This window comes from Bacillus rossius, chromosome 3 (assembly GCF_032445375.1).
Source record: "Bacillus rossius redtenbacheri isolate Brsri chromosome 3, Brsri_v3, whole genome shotgun sequence".
NCBI classification, from domain to species: Eukaryota; Metazoa; Arthropoda; class Insecta; order Phasmatodea; family Bacillidae; genus Bacillus; species Bacillus rossius.
In genome coordinates, this window is record NC_086332.1 from 106999900 (window position 1) to 107022223 (window position 22324).

At 44.5% G+C, this 22324-nt stretch overlaps 1 protein-coding gene across 1 annotated transcript; it reads left to right on the forward strand.

The window, feature by feature from the left end:
• The first annotated feature begins 9130 nt into the window (after positions 1-9130).
• On the forward strand, positions 9131-9529 carry LOC134531354 (uncharacterized). The gene has a single exon (XM_063367053.1). It carries the CDS (start codon positions 9131-9133, stop codon positions 9527-9529), a length of 399 nt encoding a protein of 132 aa, XP_063223123.1.
• Positions 9530-22324: the final 12795 nt, after the last annotated feature.

Here is a 22324-nt window from a genome sequence, read left to right on the forward strand (position 1 = left end):
TGGTTTAATCTATTTAAAGAAAGGTTATGCACTACATAAAAGACTATTAATATAAATAAACAAGGAAGCCTATAGATCACATGTCTTATTTTGTTGTTTTAAATTAATTGAGTACCTCTCTCTCTCTCTCTCTCTCTCTCTCTCTCTCTCTCTCTATATATATATATATATATATATATATATATATATATATATATATATATATATACACACACATACCGATCCACTAACTCCCAAATGGATTGTGTGCAGGGAGTTTCTAAATTGTTTTGTTTCCCGCCTCGTGCCACCTCTGGTGATGTTCGAATTTTATTTCAATTTTGTAGCTTGTTGCTCAGCTGTTTCCTAGGACTTTTAAGAGGTGTTATAACACTAAAAATCAAGGGCACGAGGGGCGTTACAAGTCTTAGGTTTAGTTTCATGTCTAGGCCTCATAGCAATCGGTTGTTGAACATCTGTTTTTGTGCTTGTACGCTCACGAGTCTCCGACCTAAACCGAGGAGTCGAAAATGTCTGCTGGGAGTTCAACAGTAGGCACAAGGACTTCACATTTACATTTTTTCGAATGCTGTCGTAAACTGTCAATACTTGTAAATCAAACATGGCACTCATCGCAGCGAATGCACACACCGAACACGCATTGTACACACAATATACACTCAATGACCATGCAATGTACATACAATGGCCACGCAATGTACACACCAAACACGTAATGTACACACTGAAAACGCAATGTACCCTGACCACGCAATGTACGCACAAAACATGAAATGCACACCCCAAACATGCAATGAACACGCAATATACACACTAGACATGCAATGTATACACACTGGAAACGCTATGTACACGCAATGGCCACGAAATGTACACGCAATGACGTTACAACCACGCAATATACACAACAAACACGCATTTAACGAAGTAGGTAGTCACACATTTGGACGAAAATTCGACAAAAAGGAATCACATATAACGAAAAAGATGTACATTTTCACAAACATTCAAGGGAGCGTTCAAGTATTATGTAACGAATTTGGGGAGGAGGGGGGGTCTTGTAAAACGTTACGATGCGTTACAGGGGAGGGAGGGGGGTTTGACCTACGCGTTACGTCACATTAGTTTTTTTTTTTTTAACCCTTCAGAACGGTCGCGTAGAGACAGATTCTTTCACACATTTTTTAAAACTTTGTTTCTCAAAATTTCAAATGTAATGATAACTTATTTTTTTTTTACCTTCACAAAATTGTTTCTGCTTGCTTTACAGGATTAGTGAATAATGTTTTTTTAACTCAAACCGTAAAGCCTATATATATAATATATCAACAGCTGTGATAGTTTTTCTCGTCACTCCAGTAAAGTAGTTAAAACAAAAAATACCGCTATTCGGATGGCTTCGTTATACTTCGGTTGTCAACGTAGACTCCAATCGCCATATTAGAAATTATATAGGTATTGATATTCAAATTACACTGTTTTCTATGTGTGACATTTGCTCTCATCACAACAGTAATGTTGTGGTACGAAAGACGATTGGTCTGAAAGGTTAATAAAAAAACTAGTGAATTAAAATCTCCCAAATTGGCAACCCTTTTCGTTTATTTTTTTCGGGGGATTCCCGATTGAATTGTTCGTATTTTTTTCTCCCAAGATGGCAACCCTTTTAGTTTATGTGCTCCAAGCACTCGACCGACTGTATGAAAATTGACAACTACGATGTTTCGGCGGAATATAGAAACCCTGAAGATAGCTTGCAGGATCCAGCAGAACCTTATATGGCGTGGTATAGCGCTCACGTCCATGAATCGCAATATTTCTTGCAAGTTATTAAATGCGCGGATGAATCCTGCTGTTCCCGCTTGAGGAGTGCATTAAAATCTGTCTTTCCAGAAACTTTCCTGCCGCCATCCTGCCCAATCCTTCAAACCACAAACAAGCTCGTGGTACCTAGTCAGATAGACAAAGGATCATGAAAGTTTTCGCCACTTCTTGTGAGGTTGTCTGTTGATCTGTCGCCTCCTCTAGAAAGGTTTAAGCAGATGCCTTACGATTTATTTTGCCCATCAGTACAATCCAACCTAAAGAACCGAGTATGTTCAACCTGTGGGATTTATTTTACATCCCACAAGAGTGTGAAAATGCACAATCGTTACATGCATAGCAAGACTGACCAATACCTTCGTGAAAGTCGAGTACGGCCACAGCGACTTTCTGCAAGAAGGGCAAATGAGCTTCTCTGCATTGTGCGTCGCTGTGAAACATCGTCTAAGGATGCCGATTGGCTCGACGAAGACGAAGTTGATGCAAGCGGGTTAACAATTCTGGAACCCTCTTCGTCTGCTCTCCGGATGCCAGTAATGAAAGAATCTGAGTGGCTGGCAAACCCATGGACAGAGGAGCAGTAAAACTCCAATTTAATTTTTTTTTTACAATCTACTTATTTTAATTATGGCTAATTTTATTTTAAATGTTTTTCGTTTTCGTTCGATCGTATTCTTAAATATTTTGACAAATATATTTTATTTCAGTTAGTTTTATGTTTGTAATTGCATTGCGAAAGGTAAAAATAATTATTAGAAATAAAATTTGTTATTTGATTTTAATAGCTTTATTAGTAACACGCTAAAATAGGAGAATGCATGAGAAGAACAATGGCGGATAAAGCAAAAAGTGAGTAAGGACAGAGCCAAGTCAGGAAAACGACGTAATTAAATGTATGATTGCTAAATGTATGATTGAGTAGTAAACATTTATTAGGACAAAAAAAACATTAGAAAGCTCTTGCTTTTAAAAACAAGACATTTCAAATGTTAATAAATAACATTAACGCGATTAAAACAATAACAAAGGTATTTTAGTGACTTATTCCGGTACGTTACGCCACATAATTGTGACTTTTAGGTAAAAATGGTCACTTGGGGTTACGTAACTTTTACTAGGGGGGAGGGGGGGGTTACAGAAAAACGTTACGGCGCGTTACATGGGGGGGAGGGGGGGGGGGTCAAAAATATCAAAAAATTGCGTTACGTAATACTTGAACGCTCCCCAACTCAGTAGGATGCGATCGTCAATTTTACGTTAGAATATAATGCCTCCAAATTCATTCTCAACAATCACTGACTCCAACAGTCTTTTGGCTCCAACAGTCATTGACTTCAACAGTCATTGACTTCATCTGTCTTTAGCTCCATCAGTCTTTTGGCTCCAACAGTTATTGGCTCCAAAACGTCTAAGGCCTAGCTACTTTTTAGCTACTAGACTAGGAGGCTAAGAAACTACAAGACTACAGGACTACAAGACTTCGAATTTATGTGCATAAGACTTTGTGATGCTGGCACTCTTGTCATGTCCACCAGTTTGGCCTCGGCTGTTATGATAGCGCAAGCACCAAGTGCGCCACCCATCCTACATAATCTATGGGGAGGAAAGTTAGTTCGCCACCCTCCCCTAGATGGCAGACAAAGGAGAATGTAAATTAAGGAAACTTTGTCAACCTGCCCAGCATAATTCAGGACAAATATGTAAATACCCAGTGTTGTAACAAGAAGCCTTTCAATTATACAAGTGAATGTAAATATTATTGTAATTCTACTATGGATGCACAGGAATGGTACAGGTGTGCCCACCCTGATAAATATGTACATGCATTGTATATTTACTCTGGCTGAGCTAAGCCAGGCAGAAAGCTCTTCCCAGTAATTTCTGGGTAGATGGAGTGCGCTGGTTTCCCTTCAAAGGCATAGAATTGTTCAGGGGAATTTTTGCAAGCTATTTGAAGCAAATCAGTGCACTTTCGGCTTTATACTAACTGATTTCCTTTCAGCGATTTTAGCGAGCTGCCGAGACTTGCTGCTGCAAGTTCCTGAGTCGATCACCAGGAGTGCTCTTGTCGTAGATCTAGCTCTTAGCACCTAGATCCTCTTCTTGTGAGTGCTGTGTGCTACCGAATCGTAGCCTATAGGGGAGGTCGAGGGGGGGATCTGGAATGGATCCCCACCCGACGACGCCGAACCTGGGCGGAGACGATCTCGGTCCGAGGCCTTCGGCCGAAGCCACCATGTTGACCGACCGACCAACGCCGACGAACCCTTATGGACGACCAGCGAAAGCAACTGCATCTTCGCAACCATCGACGACGAAGCTGACCGCGCCTGGTGTGGCGGCCTCTTCCGCGTCGGGGGGGGGGGGGGGGGGCTCTGCCTTCGCCCTCGGCACCGGCGGGGGTCCGCCCCCAGAGCGCCAACATCAAGGTCAGCGACTCGAAACACCTCGCCGGCATCGACCTGTCCACTATTCCGACTGCTACCTCGTCTCCTACTCTGTCCGTCTACACCACTACCACCACCACTGCCTCTATCACCTCGCCCATCGTGACTGCCGCTCCCTCCTTACCCGTTCTCGTCGTTGACGCGCCTGTGGACCCCATGGACACCGCCGCTCCAGCTACTTCAGACGACGACTTTGGGTTCGTGAAGCCTCGGAAGACCACCAAGCGGCCTCTCCGCGACGTGCTCTCTTCGGATGACGCCGTCCCAGTGGAAAACCGCTACGGATCCTTATCCTCCTTGCCTGACTCTGACATCGACGACGCCGCATCATCTGCTCCTCCTCTCACCGCCAAGCCTCGTCGTACCCAGCACCCGAAGAGACATAAGACTGTTGCCGCGCCGCCCCAGCCTCAACCTTCTACATCTGTCTCCCCTCCGCAACCTCAGCCATCCACGTCTCAGCGGCCGGCCACCTCTGCTCCGTCTGCACCTAAGCCGCCTCGCATGCCACCCATTGGCATTCGCTCCTCGCCGACCGCTCAACCCTTCCTCCACATCAAACACTTGCAGTCCTTGCTCACCGGTCCACTCACCGCCACCTCCATTAACGATCGTACGTCTTTCTACACTGCTAATCCTCACGACCATCAGTTCCTCTACGACCACCTCAAGAGACATGGCTACCAGCCCTACACCCACCTGCGTCCCGACGAGCGCACCGACCGTGTTGTGGTCAAGCGCCTGCCCTCCTCCACCACCGCGGACGAGGTCAAGGAGGCTCTCCTGGACCTCGGCCTCCCGGTGGGCACCGTCTTGCCGCTCCGCACCTCCGCCGACTCAACAACCCGGCCCTTCCTCGTCTGCACCAACGGACTAGGGGAGGCGACGCGGTTCCTCAAACTGAAGACGCTAGGCTGCTGGGTGGTGACCGTAGAGCGCTACCGGGGCTCTGGGAGGGTACCCCAGTGCTATCGGTGCCAGTCCACCGGACATCCATCGACACGCTGCGAGCGGGACCCCAGGTGTTTCAAATGCGCTGGGCACCACTGGTCGCGAGACTGCACCTCTACGACTAAAAAGTGTGTCAATTGCGACGGGCCGCACTTTGCTACCTCGACGGACTGCCGTGTCATACAGGCATACATCCGACGACACCCGCCGCGACCTGCTGACCCGACGATGACGACCGACGCTCCGCGCCCGTCTGCTCCGCTCCCTTCTGACGTTCGGACTTTCCCGGCCCTGCGGACTCCTGCTTGGCAGGGCCACGACCCGCCTTCCTCCTCTTCCCGGGCACCACCTCTTGCTCACCTCCCCTCATCCTCTTCACAGAGGCCACCCGCCACGTCATCCACTTCCACTCGCCCCGCCGATGCCGACTCAGACGACACTTCGCTGACATCCATGTTGAGGGAACTCATCACGCTCATCCGCCACTACCTGCCACTCATCCGCCAGGTCCTGACAGCGCTTTCCCGTGCCCAGACCCCATCGGAGAAATTTGAGGTGCTCCTCCAAGCCCTCCTCAATTTCTTTGATGAATCACGCCCCACCCCTTAGTATCCTTATCTGGAACACCTTCTCCCTTCCTCCCAAACTCCACGATCTTCTCCACCTTCTCCGGGTGCATTCTCCCGATGTCGTGTTCCTCGCAGAAACCTGGCTCGACCCCCCCACACCCCTCCATATTCCGGGGTACGCCGTTCACCGCGCCGATCGTGATGGTCGGGGCGGAGGAGTGGCGTTACTCGTCCGCGCTACCTTGTCCCACCATCGTCGTCTCGTTCCGTCTTCCCCCGCGGCCGAGGCTGTCGCCGTGCGTTTGCACGGTTTTCCGTACTCCCTGACTTTGGTCTCCCTCTATCTCCCGCCCCAATTCCCCTTCCCTACCGACGACATTGTGGCCCTCGGACGGCTCGACGCCCACGTCGTGCTGGCCGGGGACTACAATGCGACCCATCCTTTTTGGGGCTGCGCTGCCGCGAACCGGCGGGGCAGCTCCCTCCGTCAATTCCTCCGGCGTACTCACCTTTCTCTTCACGCACCACCCACACCGACCTTCTATCCGGCCCAGCGCCATCGCCGCCCCAGTGTCATCGACCTCGCTCTCTCATCACCCCTTCCCGTCATTTCTCACCTTCGCACCATCACCGCCGGTACTTCCGACCACTTGCCTGTCCTCGGCTCGCTCCACTTCTTTCCTCACACCAACCCTCACCTCCCCCGGTACGACTTCATCCACGCCGACTGGTATGGCTTCCAGGATTCACTCTCCGCTGCTCTGGACCTCACGCTTCCCTTCGCCACTCCTGCTCAACTCGACGACCGAGTCCTCTACTTTTCCGACGCCATCTCAACGGCCGCTTCTTCTCACATTCCGCTCGCGCCTCCGCGCCCTCTCATCGTCCCCTTCCCGCCGTATCTCCGTGACGCCGTGTCCTTGCGCAACCGCTTCCGTGGTCGCTGGCAGGCGAGCCGCTCCCCGCTGCATCGCAGAGTTTACCTGGTGCTCCGGGGGTGGTGCCGCCGGTTGATCGCGGGGTGGAGGGCCCGACTGGAGGCGCGGCGCCTCGGCTCCCTCACCGCTACCTCTGGCTCTCTGTGGTCTTACGTCCGTCGCCTTCGTTCCGTCCCCACCTCCATCCCTCCCCTCACTCTTCCTGTCGGGGTGGCGGAGACGGCTTCGGAGCGGACCGAGGCGGTCGCCGCCTACCTCGCCACCACCTTCGCCTCCGCCCCCCACCCCACCTTGTCGTCGGAGTCCTCGGACGATGATGATGCTCCTTCCCCCTTGTCCCGTCACGTCACTCTCCCCCTCCTCCCTGATGTCCTGCCCTTCCCGCTTGCCACGCCTTCTGAAGTCACCTCTCTGCTCTCCCATCTCAAGTTTCGTTCGGCCCCCGGCTCCGACTCCATTCCCGCCCCCGTTCTGCGCCATCTTCCCCGTAAAGCCACTGTTTTTCTCACTCGCATCATTAACGCCATGTTCATCCTCTGCCATTTTCCGTCTCCTTGGAAACTCGCCATCGTCTCGCCCATCCCCAAGCCCGGCAAGCCTTCATCCTTACCTTCCTCCTACCGTCCTATCTCTCTTCTCCCCATCCTCTCCAAGATCGCAGAGAGAGTCATCCACCGGCGCCTTCTTCTTCAAGTCAACACCCTTCACCTGCTCCCCCATCACCAGTTCGGTTTCCGCCCCCGTCATTCCACCACCCACGCCATTGCTCGTGTGGAACTCCTGGTGGTGCAGGGGTTCGCCAGGCGGCAACACACGGGCATGGTGCTCTTGGACCTGGCCCGTGCATTCGACTCCGTTCCGCATTCCCAACTCATCTCTCGCCTCTCCGCCATCGGTCTTCCGCCGCACCTGGTCCGTCTCCTCTGCTCGTTCCTGGGGGGTCGCTCCTTCCGGGTTCGAGTAGAGGGGACGCTTTCCGCACCCCGGCCCATTCTCGCCGGCGTCCCCCAGGGCGCCATTCTCTCGCCTCTCCTGTTCGCCCTCCACATTTCCGACTTGCAGCCCCCGCCTGGGACCTACCTGGTGCAGTACGCCGACGATACCTGTCTCCTCGCCTCCTCCGTCTCCAAGCGGCTGCTCGGCGACCGCCTTGCCCGCGGACTCACCTCACTCAACGCCCAGTTCCTTGCGCACGGCATTGGCTTGAATCACTCCAAATCACGCTCTATCATTTTCTCCCGTCTTCATCCTCACCAGGACCGCCCCCCCCGCATCTCCACCGTAGTCGTCCCTTGGTCGCCCACCCTCCGCTATCTCGGGGTCACCCTCGATCGTTCGTTCACTTTTCTTCCACACCTGGAATCCGTCCGCACCAAGTCCCGCGCCATCTTGGCCCAGCTGGCCACCGTACTCAGGCCGTCCTCTGCCGTTCCGCTCCCAGTTCGCCTCACCGCATATCGCTCATATGTCGTCTCACATTTCATCTACGCCTGCCCGGTCTGGGTTCACTCATCTCGTTCCAACCTTCGACCTGTCACGTGCTCATATTTTCTTGGTGCCCGCCTTCTCCTCGGCCTCCCTCGCGCCACGCTCCGCCAGACACTGTTGGACAGGACGGGACTTCCGCACCTCCACCACCTGCTCTGTCAGACGACCGACACTTTCCTCCGTCGTTGCCGACGTAGCGACAATCCGTACATTCGGCAGCTGGCGGAGCCGCCGCCCGACGCACCGCACCCACGACGTCCGCTTTTCAGTTACGATCACTTACTTAACGAAGGACAGCCGGACGACGTAGGCGCGGCCGGTGGACCAGACAGATGACCCTGGGGCCTCCACGCCGACTGGTAGCACTGTGGGAACCCCATCCTCCTCGGCGCCGCCATGATGATCTTCTCTCCGCTGTTCCGCGCCGGCCCATCCACGGCGCGGCACCATCCGAGCCCTGAGGACCCCCCAGCAGCCGTGAAGAACTCGCCCATCAATAAGTAGCTGAGCATCAAGGACGACCTCGTCGGGGAAGCTCTGCTTTGTTGTTGAATAAAGACTATTGTCACCTTGCAGGCCTTGTGCCCATGTACCAATCTTTTATTGTACCTTGTGCCCTTTTTTATTAAATGATGGATTTTTTGGTGGGTGACTCCCTTCAGTGGGAGTCCCCTTTGTGAAAAAAAAAAAAAAAAAAAAAAACTTGAACAGTATTATTTAGATAGCGACCTCCCTGGAGGACCGCTCCTACTACTACTTCCTCTGGTAGGCAGCGACCTTTCTGAAGGACTGTTCCTACTCCTATCTCCTCTGGTAGGCAGCGACCTCTCTGGGGGACCGCTCCTACCTCTCCCTGCTCTTGGGCAGCGACCCCTTCTCGGGGACCGCTTCTGCTCCTCCCCTCTGCCCCTCCATGCCAAAAAGGGCCGGCCGCAAGCGCTCTCGCCAGCAGGGACGACCCCGGAAGGAGACATCGGAGGAGCTGCTGAAGCCGTACCAGCTGGGCTACTTCACTGGGCCGGCGGAACCCAGCCCTACCTACCATCCCGAATCCCTTGGACAATACTCCCCTGTTCCCTACTCCCCAGGGCACTCGCCCTCTGCTCAATTCCTGTTCCCTCATCCCCCTACCCCAGTCTCACCCACCGGCTCTCCCGCTCCTCCCCTCATCTCCATCGAAGTTCCTCCTCCCCCCGACCGCCGCCCCCTGAAGCCTTATACGGCCGGTGACAGCCCTCGGGACCCGCGGCCGCAGCCCATCTCGGCCAGACTTGCTGCACGGCTGCAAGAGCTCTTCGGCCCAGACTCCTGATCGCGTCACTCATCGGGTTTTTTTACCCCCACCTGAACCACTCCAGGGTCCCCGGCAGAAGCCCGGGACAAGTCACTCTCTAGGAACAAACACCAAAAACAATGATTTCGGTATCCAAGATTGCAGCCTCCAGCAGAAAAGAAAAAACTTAATGGTGGTTGTGACAGCATTCAAAATGGTGGCCTCTAGTAGACGAAAACAAGATGGCGGACATGTTATTAGATTCAAGATGGTGACAGCAATGAAAATTGCATCATTCGTGGATTGGGATGCTCGATGACAAGATGATGGATTCCAAGATGTGACAGAGGTCAAAAGTCAAGGCTTAAGTTCTAGGTCATGTTCAAAGTTCAAGGTCAATGTCAAAGTACAATTTCAAAGTAAATTTCAAGGTCAAGGTCAAAGGTGAAAGTCAAAGATTAAGGTCAATTCATTCAAGATAACTACCATGATGACACACTTCAATATGGCGGTCGACACGAAAAGTGCAATGATTACATAATTAAAGATGGCCGCCGTGACATCAGAGGTGGTAGGTTATTGACGCCATTTTACACGAACTGGAACCATCGCTCGGAGCCCCATTCCTATACTACTGTGCTTCCAAATGTGCGTTATTTTTTAATGTGCTTCCAAATTAGCTTACTTATTTGATTGTGTTTCTAAATGTGTTTCCTTTTCACCCGACTATGGCGAAGCCAAAAGGAAGGGTTATGAGTGTAGCAGTCTATGTATGTTTGTATTTATGTATGTTCCTCTGTAGCACCTAAACTATTCATCCGATTTTGATGAATAAGGTGTCAATTGATTTGTTATTATGGTCCGGGTAACATAGGCTACATTTTAACCGACTTCAACAATAGGAGGAGCCAATTTTACCTTGTAAACCCCGATATTAACCGATTTATTTCCTTTTTTTTTATGTATGCAGATGATTGAGGATGCTGGCCTAGTGGTAATTCAAACCACGAATGTTTCCAGGCCTGTACAACGAGTTGTTGTTTTACAGATAAGGCCCGTAATATATTCTTTACAATACAGCGATTTAGTTATCACAAACCCCGCCGTTCGGCGAGCACTGACTCGCCTTATGTCTCGTTATCCGACAAACTATCCCTCCCAGAGTCGGGCTTCCTGACTATTGGTAGAGATCAGAGAGGCGCTTCGACGACAACACAGACGGGGCCGATTCTAATATTGGTAATCAGAGCTGCAATGTGGAGAGACTTATCGATTACAGCCTCTTAAATATATTTTTTTGAGACTCAGTATTCATTTTTATTTACTTCTTTCAAAATTGATCTTTTCAATTAAAAACATTTCAACATTTCAACACGAAACATATCATGAGTAATAACAATGAAGCAGCAAAATATCTTTGAAAACAAGGATAAATTATTTCCTGACAACATGGTATAAACTACAAAAACATGACAATATATGACTAAAGTTAATGACGAAAAAACGTATTAAGTAAAATTTTAAAGTGAAGTACCATTAAAAAAATTACATTACTTTACAACAATCTTATAGGTTCTGATATAATTAAGTTACGGAAAAACATAACAACGTAAAAAACTAAAACTCTTAAATAAATGAAATGTCCTGCGGTCCCAAAAATAAGAATTCAAGAAACAATTTACATGCTGAGGTAAACATGAGATTAAATACAAACGTGAAATATTAATCGTTCCAGGATTTCATGCAATTTTGACAATTACAGCGCTATGCAAGCACATACAAACAGTTTAAAAAAGACTGCAATGCGGGTCAAACAAGATGTTAAAAGTTAACAAGCTCCCCAATGCAAGGTAACAATAAAAGAACTTCGGCTCAAAATTTGACACACGTATCTAGCAACTTACATTGCAAAGTAATACAAGAGTTGAACCATGCTCTGCTACCAAAAATAGTTCGTAGGAGTGTAATGCGCCGAAAAATATTATTTGACACACTAAACTCCAAAGCTAAAGGTACGGCTACGAACATTCACGGCACAAAGCATTCACCGTACTTACGATGACACCCCTGCATCTCCGACGTGTACGCCACGGAACTACCAAACTAGCAATTCGCAAGCAGCTATGTGCGAATATCAGAACCCTATCCAAGTGACCTCGGTCATGAACAAACAATTAAAGAGGTTGCAATTATGAAAGCAGTCGCTTAAATGTCCTAAGTAGGCGCCAGCACGCCTGCGCAGCGCACCAGTAAAAGGGTCACAGGGGTGGAGGGGGGAGAAGGTGAGGGAGTAGAAGGACGGTTGTCACGCGCTGATGTTATGAGGTGGACGATTCTGCTTAAACGTCTTCCAAGTAATAAAAAAAATTATACTACTAATATTATAAATGCGGAAGTTTGTGTGTGTGTTTGTGTGTATTATCGTTACCCCTCAGCTCCTAACGGCGGCATGGATTTTCATGAAATTAGGTGCAAAGTTACTTTAGATCCTGAAACAGAATATAGAGTGCTTTTCATCTTGGAAAAATGTACAGTTCCTGTGGGATGATAATAAAACTGAACTATGCAATTGCTGATTCCCGCTTTTGAATGAAAATCTTGATTACAAAGGCTGTTGTATTGTTGAATTCTTCGTCTCCCTTAAAATTTTTCGGGGGCGTTAAGGAACAAAATTCCCCGTTTTTAAGTGTATGTAATACCTACAGACTTGAAACTTGACAGTGATGTTACTTATATTACAATGCGTTCAGCCCGGGAAAACATGAAAACACATCTGAAGAAGAAAACCGTAAAGAAAACCTGAAACATAAGAATCAAACTCGTCGATTGGGAAGAAGAGATGATGATAGCACTGCAGGCAGACACAAATCCAACCATCTCGAGAATTGAAGGTACATTAAGGCGTATGTGTGTTAAATGTTTAATTACTTCTAAGATCCAAAGTACAATTGAGTTGAGAGATGTTGTGGCGTTTGGGTTTCATGCTAGCTGTAGTCTACTATTAGTGTGTACATAAACTATAGTGACTATGAAAAATAATTTAATTATGGATTTAAATAAAGTGCTATTTTATGAGCGATGTGAATAAATGACACAACTGTTGCTACCAAATTATCTTTGAAAAGTGGAAAATCTTTTAAGAACACTATAACTTTATTGAAAAACAACATGACACTTCAAATGGTTTTGTGGCAGTTTTAAGATTGCAGTCATATTATAATAAAACACAAAATATTAGTAACGTTTTTCTTTTTTTTTTACATTTAAAAACCTTTACTTGCTAAATATTGTTAACTTTGTTCAGTTATTTTCTTTATAGTTGGTCCTATTATTAATATTTTTAAAATGTCACATAAAGAGAAATTTGAAGTTATCAGCGACAGATCACCAAAGCTAACTTTTAACTTGTTTGTATGTCCGTGTATTTATTTGAGAGGTAGTGATCGTAATGCAAAATTGTTTGAAACAGGGTCACTGGAATGCGGAGTAATGGGACAAATCTTAGAAGGTGCAGTAGCATCATCTTCACTTGAGGCTTCACCCTATTTGCACCCTCCATACAAAGCAACAATGCCACCACGAAGATCACTTCTTGAAAAATACGAAAGTGACGAAACAAGGAATTAATCTACAAAGGAGTTGCAGCGCTTGATATTACTCCAACAATATCAATTAACACAAGTGCAGACCGAATATTACAGCAACTTAATAAAACAACAAAAGGACAGTGACTCATTTCATTGTCAGCAAAATCAAATTGTAATTGACGAAAACAAATCGTACTACGATTTAACAAACTAAGTAATGCACTACTCTAATCAACAGATTTCAGTTCACTTATGTAACAATAACAAAGAGTATTATTTGTATTGTAAATTAATTCCAATTATACGTTTTCTGTACTTTCTTTGCAATAAAATCAGTTTTTACCTAGTTCTCTTACATAAATCGTTCAATTATTGCTGCCACATTTTCTCTTATCTGTTGTCCTTGATGCCGTAGAGCAAGTCTATTACACCTGCACCTTCACCATATGCCTCATTGAAAGCGTCTTATTCAGGGGTGGTTTGATATGGGTCAAATTCTGAGTCATTCAAACTCTTAGCAACGTTATGCAATACAAAACCCGCCACTATAATTTTTGGTACATTCGCAAGTTTTTCCCGACAAATATATTGCAAAATTGGGAACCGCCGCTTTAGTTGCCCGAAACACCTTTCTATGATAACCCCTTCCTTTTTCAGAAGTACATTGTATTTCCTACCTGCATCATCAACTGGATTTGTGAAAGGAGTCATTAACCAGGGCTCAATTCCGTAGCCATCATCAGCAATCAGCACTGCATTCTGTGATCTACTCATAAGTTGTCTGATTTTCGAATTTTTCCAAATTCTTGCATCATGCACGGATCCGGGCCAACTCACGTCTACACTTTGTAACGTGTGTACCTGCGTACACTTGCAAAGTATTGTACCCCTGACTTTTCACGGCATACCACCGGCAACACAGTGAGCTGGGAAGGCTTCCCCCGAATAGACAAGACTATTCTTCTTCCAGCTCGTCTGGGAAGCCTGCGAGTATAAAAGGGCATGTGCCCAGACTATCGATAAGCAGAACAACTGGGACATCGAGCCAGCAGGCTGCTTCGCTGCTCCGACACCGCTCGCCGGCCTACACCGTCAATCACCGCGGAGTTGCTGCCGCCCGAGGACCGACAAGACATCGACTGGGTGAGACCTCTCCGAGTTGTAACCCAGGTTATAGACAGTTCAAGTGGAAGCGTCGCTGGAGTAAGCATAAAATCTTTCAGAACGAACATTAACTAAAAACGACGGTTCAGCCACAAGGGCAAAGAGGGCGGGCATTAGCAAACTCTGTGAGGGCCGAGCGAGTGGAAGTATTGACACGATCACGACACTATCAGGACACTATCGCAACCAGATCGCTACACAGTTTGGACTCTAACTCTACCGCCGGTAACGAAGAATCGTAGCCCCAAGAGACAGTGAACAAGATAACGAACTTACGCGTTACTACGGGAATGCGGAGAGAGCTTCACATGGTACCAGGGGAAGAGTAACGAAAACCTACCCATAAACATTGACAGCGTTACACGACTAGTTGCGTGTATATATTTGTAACCACTGGTATTAACTATCTGTATTTACATTACGTGTAACATTGAGTAATATTGAGATTAGGTATGTTCCTTGTAACTTTGAAATGGTATAGCCTTAGTAGTTGAAATTGACGGCGTTTTGATCGTTAGCTGTGACGAGCGCACGGCTCGCCACAATTAAGGGTATTGTTTTGTTTTAATTGTTCAGGAATCGAGCACGTAGCGTTAATTCGTGCGTTTTGTGTTCTAGTGGGAACTTACCACAGCAGTTCGTCTCCACGAGAACCCGACTTGTTTAAGTGTTATGTCAGTTTGAGAATCAATGCAATTCCTTTTGGTGTTATTAAGTTGGTCAATAAATTGTTATTGGATCGAATTTAACTTAGCAACTAATTTCATAACCACCCGCAAACGTCCCTTGTTCCTCCTTGTTAGGGTTTTCCTTTGTCCTTAGTAAAACCCGCGACAACTTGTAAATATTTCACTAGCATCACAAGTAGCTTGTACATTTAATGTAGGTTTGCCTTTCCTATTGATGTATTCATCACCATGGAGTTTTGGTTTCAGAATCCCTACATGTGTACAATATTTCACGCTAATTGTTGTTGGAAAATGATACTTACTTTGCCATGATCCCTTTGCCTCGAGAAGGGAATTTTCAGTGGAGGGAAACTTTATCCAGGAGTCAACCTTGGCAACAAGGCGTTCCACAACATCACGCACAGTTAACGATACCGTTCCTTGTGGTACTCCAAGTTCTTCACCAATTCCTTTTTCATAACCTGGATCCGCGAGATACCGCAAACATATTTTCATTTTTTGAGACGAGGATCGCGCACCTCCTCGACTTTCAGTAATATCTCCTAAAAATAATTCGATAGCCACTCAAAAATATTTTCTTCAAAACGAAATAAGCTTTTGAAGTCATCAGTGTGCGTGTTCGCACGAGTCTTGTAATGTTTGACATTCTTCACTACTACTGTACCCTACCACTAGATCTCTTACAGTTAGCGGTCAGTTTAATTATGTGCAGTTAGTAGTATTGTTTGGGGGGTCCGGCGCCAGGGTCCAGGGTCTGGTGCCTGGTGCCGGGTCAATGACAGATTGCTCTGACATCACGGTGGCCATCTTGGATGAGCATAACAGGACATAGCATAACGGGATACAGCGTAACGGGACATAACGTAACGGGACAAGTAGATCACGGCGGCCATCTTGGATCCACCATCTTTAAATCGAGCGCCCCACTCATTACGATGAAATTTTCGTCTCTGTCGCCATATTAAATATTTTCTGTTCCACTGGAGGCCGCCATCTTGGATACCGTCGACTTTGTTTCAGCTGTTTGTTCCTAGATAGCGCCAGCATCGCTCTTGACATTTTCCGTTCCACTGGAGGCCGCCATCTTGGATACCGTCGACTTTGTTTCTGTTGTTTGTTCCTAGATAGCGCCAGCGGCGCATATGTTTTTTTCTGTTCCGCTGCTGGCTGCCATCTTGGATACCGTCGACTTTGTTTCTGTCGTTTGTTCCTAGAGAGCGCCAGCGTCGCTCTGTCTCATCACATAAGGTCGATGTTCCATTACCTACCTTAGCTATTATGATCCTTATCGACATTTTAAATTTAATTTTTTATGAAAAATATATTGGAGACGCTCTGATCTCTAGGTTGGAAAACATACGCCCTTAACCGCTCGGCCATCGAGACATTTACCAGACTGAAAATTAAATAAGGTATATATATAAATAACATGCATATTTGGACTTGTAATTTTTTTTTTATTTAAAGTTAATATAACACCATCTGTTCGAGACAGAACCACCATCTTGTATTAAGATGTAACTGTTGCAATTATCGTTATGGTCGCCATCTTGAAAATCCGTAATTTTAATGCTAGAGATGCGGGAAAAAGTTCAAAATTCATTCAATAAATTGGAAATAAATATAATGATTGATTATATCGATTCTCGTCCTTGGTTCGAAATCGGTGTGGCAAAAAAAAATCAGCTCCTTCCTCCACAGAAACCCCCTAAAGACTGATCTACCGTCACCAATACCAAGGTTCATATATAGTCAGCCGATATGACGTCATGTCCGCCATCTTGTCTTCATCCGCTAGAGACCACCATCTTGGTTTCGTCTGCTAGAGTGTACCGATACCATGTTAGTATAATTATCTGGTCACCATACATTTGTCCTCAACTGTTGACCTTGAACTTTGACCTTGACCTTGAAATTTGACTTTGTCCTTGTCGACCATCATGGATCCGAAATTTTATGTTCAGTACATGCTACCAGGAGCTACCACCTGCGGGAGTACACCATCTTGTGTGTGTACTCGTATTATAGAGTACATTTCCATCTGGATAATTTTATTCTAACCCGCTACAGTGCAGTAATAATTTATTACTGAGGTGCACCCGCCATCTTTAAATTTGGGCGCCATCTTGAAATTGTGTAATAATGTAGCTAGAAAAGTGGGAAAAAATCCAAAATTCATCAAAAAATCACTCATTAACTTACATATTGATTCGATCCGCTCCAGTCCTTGGTTCGATACTCGATCGATGCAATAAAATTTAATTTTATGAAAAAAATAATAATTTCAATAAACCACGTTCAACATTCTTAAAGAGACTTTAATTCCTCTACTACCATCATCCTATCAGACATCAAGACCAACATCTTGGAATATTCGTAATAATTAACCTATAAATTCAGGAAAAAGTTAAAAATTCATTAAATAAATTTGCAAACAATATACTGATTAATTAGGTCGACTAAGGTACTTGGCACGATCCTGGTTGAAGCAAAAATAAATTTAATTTAAATACCAGAAAAGTGTAAGGTTCGAGAAATAATAACCACAATATCTTTTACAAACATAATATTTATTACACAATATCTATCCTACTACAGGATCACTTGCGAAAGCCAGCAATCTTATAAACATTTAGCCCTGCATAGACGTGCAACGACTACTTCTTAGCTCCAAAAGCTCCAAATGCTCCAAATGTCTCCAACAGCTCCAAATGCTCCAAATGGCTCCAACAGCTCCAAATGCTCCAAATGGCTCCAAATGCTCCAAATGTCTCCAACAGCTCCAAATGCTCCAAATGGCTCCAACAGCTCCAAATGCTACAAAAGGCTCCAAATGCTACAACAGCCTCCTAATGCTCCAAAAGGCTCCAAATGCTTCAAAAGGCTCAAAATGCTCCAAATGGCTCCAAATGGCTCCAAATGCTCCAACAGCTCCAAATGCTACAAAAGGCTCCAAATGCTACAATAGCCTCCAAATGCTCCAAAAGGCTCCAAATGCTTCAAAAGGCTCCAAATGCTCCAACAGCCTCCAAATGCTTAAGACAGCTCGAAATGCTCCAAATAGCTCCAACAGCTCCAAATGACTCCAAATGCTCCAAAAGGCTCCAAATGCTACAACAGCCTCCAAATGCTCCAAAGGCTCCAAATGCTCAAAAGGCTCCAAATGCTCCAAATGGCTCCAACAGCTCCATCTTCAATTGGTTCCAACTGATTCCAATTACTTTTCTTATCGAACTTGGCATGATTAATAACATGTCTTTATTAGTATACATTTTGACTGGCAGTGGTAACGTATTTTACACCTTTAAGTTATAAGTTTTATTTATAAATCAGATTTCGATAAATGGTAGATACCATCTGGAAAGAAAATATATTAATTTATCTTCAAGTTTATACACATACATTTAATTTAAGCCATTATTGTGTGTATCCAGCTTCCCTCAGTTCTTTGAGTATGAAGGATATTTCATTAATGTTCGAATAGTTTCCTGCACAAAGCGATCCATGTAGTAGTCGTTGCCTGTCAACCAATATGTTAGTATCTTCCCATGAGGTATAATCAATCTCTTCCGCTGCGTTCATCATCCTTGCATGTTTATAATAAATATTATTATCTCTGGTGTCCATCGTTTTAACACCAACCACAAGGTCACTTTCGTCATCGTACCAGTGATTATCACAAGCTTGATCAGGATAATTTATTTTATTACGACGTTTCCATCGTTTTGGTCTCAAGCCACCATCACAATCTTCGCTCTTGCATGCTTTTGGTGCTTCAGCACAGTACTCAATCATGTCAGCCTTAGATGTGTCAGCACAGTCTTCGTTCATGCCAGCTTCTGATGTGTCACCACAGTCTTCAATCATGTCAGCATCACAAACTTGATCAGGATAATTTATTTTATTACGTCGTTTCCATCGTTTTGGTCTCAGACCGCCATCACAGTCTTTGATCTTGCCTGCTTTAGGTGCTTCAGTACAGTACTCAATCATGTCAGCCTCAGATGTGTCACCACAATCTTCAATCATGCCAGCTTCAGATGATTCATCAAAGTCTTCGACCTTGTAAGCTTCAGGTGGTTCTCCATCTTTCACATTTTCATGGAGACGACTAGATATTGGAGTAAATATCTTTTCATTTCTAATGTGGTTACAACTTCCTTCGTTTGTTTTAAATTTTAAATTATTATCTTGATCTAGATCAGTAATTTTAGCATTAGCTTTTTCGCCTTCGTTCCTCTTCCGCGATGTTATAGCCCAGTCTTCGTTATCTTTATTCATCTTAATTGTACAGGTCTTGTAATGTCTATCCAAGTAATATCTTCTACCAAAGGATTTCTGACACTGACTGCAATGAAATGGTTTTTGACAAGGACCCAAATTACATTCGCTTCTCTCATGTCGTTTGGCATTCTTTCTCAAGGAAAACACCTTGCTACAGTATCTACAGTGATGACGTTTTGATACAGCAACACATCCCGAATCAGGATTCATATTAGTTACTGAAACTAATGCCAGATGCACCCTAAGAGTTTTAAATTAGATATATTACTTAAATAGAATTTTTTAATTATTTCATCAGCGAGAGTTAATTTATCTCATTTAAAGGTACTTGTTGCAAGTAGTTCTGCTTTTCAACAACAGATGTCGCCACATGTTACTTGCAGGTAAATAATATTTAGTTCTTTTATGCGGGATGCGGGATGCTCACTAACGATCGCCAAAGAAGGATGGCTTCGCTAGACTCCAAGGAGAAAGAAGTTCGTCCTTCCTGTTAGTGCTTCTTAGATTTCTCAGAGATTATTATTATTTGATTGAGTAATGATATTTTTTTTTAATTTCCACCTGATAAAAATATTACAAGTGTTGATTATGTATCAGAAATTCACTAATTACATGTAACCTTGAAAAAAATGACATACCTCATTAAGTAAAAAAATCCTTCATGCAGAGATAAATTTCTCATCTGTAACCAGAAGCACTCGGAGAAAACCATAAGATGTCGAGTCAGGTATAATTAGAAGCACTCGGAGAAAACCATCAGATGTCTAGTCAGGAATAATCAGAAGCACTCGGAGAAAACCATCAAAATATTGTCAAGAATAATAAGGAGCACTCGGAGAAAACCACCATAACTTTGACAAGAATAATTCGAAAGCACACGGAGAAACCACCAAAAGTTTTCTTAGATATCATAAAATTACAAAAAAAAAAAAAATAAAAAAAAAAAATTTAAAATAAAAAACTAAAAATACAAAAACAAAATTTGGCTTGTACTGGAACTCTAACTTTGCACTACAATGAGATATTCACAAACTAGCCGATTTTGTTTTTGTATTTTTAGTTTTTTATTTTAAATTTTTTAGAAGTACTCAAAGAACACACAATAATGGCTTAATTTAAATGTATGTGTATAAACTTGAAGATAAATTAATATATTTTCTTTCCAGATGGTATCTACCATTTATCGAAATCTGATTTCTAAATAAAACTTATAATTTAAAGGTGTAAAATACGTTACCACTGCCAGTCAAAATGTATAGGTACTAATAAAGACATGTTAGTAATCATGCCAAGTTCGATAAGAAAAGTAATTGGAATCAGTTGGAACCAATTGAAGATGGAGCTGTTGGAGCCTTTTGGAGAATTTGGAGCCTTTGGAGCATTTGGAGGCTGTTGTAGAATTTGGAGCCTTTTGGAGCATTTGGAGTCATTTGGAGCTGTTGGAGCCATTTGGAGCATTTCGAGCTGTCTTAAGCATTTGGAGGCTGTTGGAGCATTTGAAGCCTTTTTTGAGCTGTTGCAGCCATTTGGAGCTGTTGGAGCATTTGGAGCCATTTGGAGGATTTCGAGCTGTCTTAAGCATTTGGAGGCTTTTGGAACATTTGGAGTTGTGTTAAGCATATGGAGGCTGTTGGAGCATTTTGAGCCTTTTTGGAGCCATTTTGAGCTGTTGGAGCATAAGGAGCCTTTTGAAGCATTTGGAGCCTTTTGGACCAGTTGGAGGTTGTTGTAGCATTTGGAGCCTTTTGTAGCATTTGAAGCTGTTGGAGCCATTTGGAGTATTTGGATCCTTTTGGAGCATTTGGAGGCTGTTGTAGCATTTGGAGCCTTTTGTAGCATTTGGAGCTTTTGGAGCTGTTGGAGCCATTTGGAGCATTTGGAGCCATTTGGAGCATTTGGAGATGTTTGGAGCCATATGGAGCATTTGGAGCTGTTGGAGACATTTGGAGCATTTGGAGCTGTTGGAGCTGTTGGAGCTAAGAAGTAGTCGTTGCACATCTATGCAGGTCTAAATGTTTATAAGATTGCTGGCTTTCGCAAGTGATCCTGTAGTAGGATAGATATTGTGTAATAAATATTATGTTTGTAAAAGACATTGTGGTGTTTAATTTCTCGAACCTTACACTTTTCTGGTATTTAAATTAAATTTATTTTAGCTTCGACCAGGATCGTGCCAAGTACCTTAGTCGACCTAATTAATCAGTATATTGTTTGCAAATTTATTTAATGAATTTTTAACTTTTTCCTGAATTTAAAGGTTAATTTTTACGAATATTCCAAGATGTTGGACTTGATGTCTGATAGGATGATGGTAGTAGAGGAATTAAAGTCTCTTTAAGAATGTTGAACGTGGTTTATTGAAATTATTATTTTTTTCATAAAATTAAACATTATTGCATCGATCGAGTATCGAACCAAGGACTGGAGCGGATCGAATCAATATGTAAGTTAATGAGTGATTTTTTTGATGAATTTTGAATTTCCCGCTTTTCTAGCTACATTATTACACGATTTCAAGATGGCGCCTAAATTTAAAGATGGCGGGCGCACCTCAGTAATAAATGATTACTGCACTGTAGCGGGTTAGAATAAAATTATCCAGATGGAAATGTACTCTATAATACGAGTACACACACAAGATGGTGTACTCCAGCAGGTGGTAGCTCCTGGTAGCATGTACTGAACATAAAATGTCGGATCCATGATGGTCGACAAGGACAAAGTCAAATTTCAAGGAAAAAGTCTAATTTCAAGGTCAAGGACAAATTTCAAAGTGAAGGTCAAATTTCAAGGTCAAGGTCAAAGTTCAAAGTAAAGGTCAAGGTCAAAGGTCAAAGTTCAAGGTCAAGGTCAAAGTTCAAGGTCAACGGTTGAGGACAAAGGTATGGTGACCAGATAATTATACTAACATGGTATCGGTACACTCTAGCAGACGAAACCAAGATGGTGGTCTCCAGCGGATGAAGACAAGATGGCGGACATGACATCATATCGGCTGACTATATATGAACCTTGGTATTGGTGACGGTAGATTAGTCTGTAGGTGGTTTCTGTGGAGGAAGGATCTGATGTTTTTTTTTATTTTTTGCCCTCACCGGTTTCGAACCAAA

Excerpts from the sequence above, each read along its gene's own strand:
- LOC134531354 (XM_063367053.1), top strand. The coding sequence starts at position 9,131 with ATGCCAAAAAGGGCCGGCCGCAAGCGCTCTCGCCAGCAGGGACGACCC.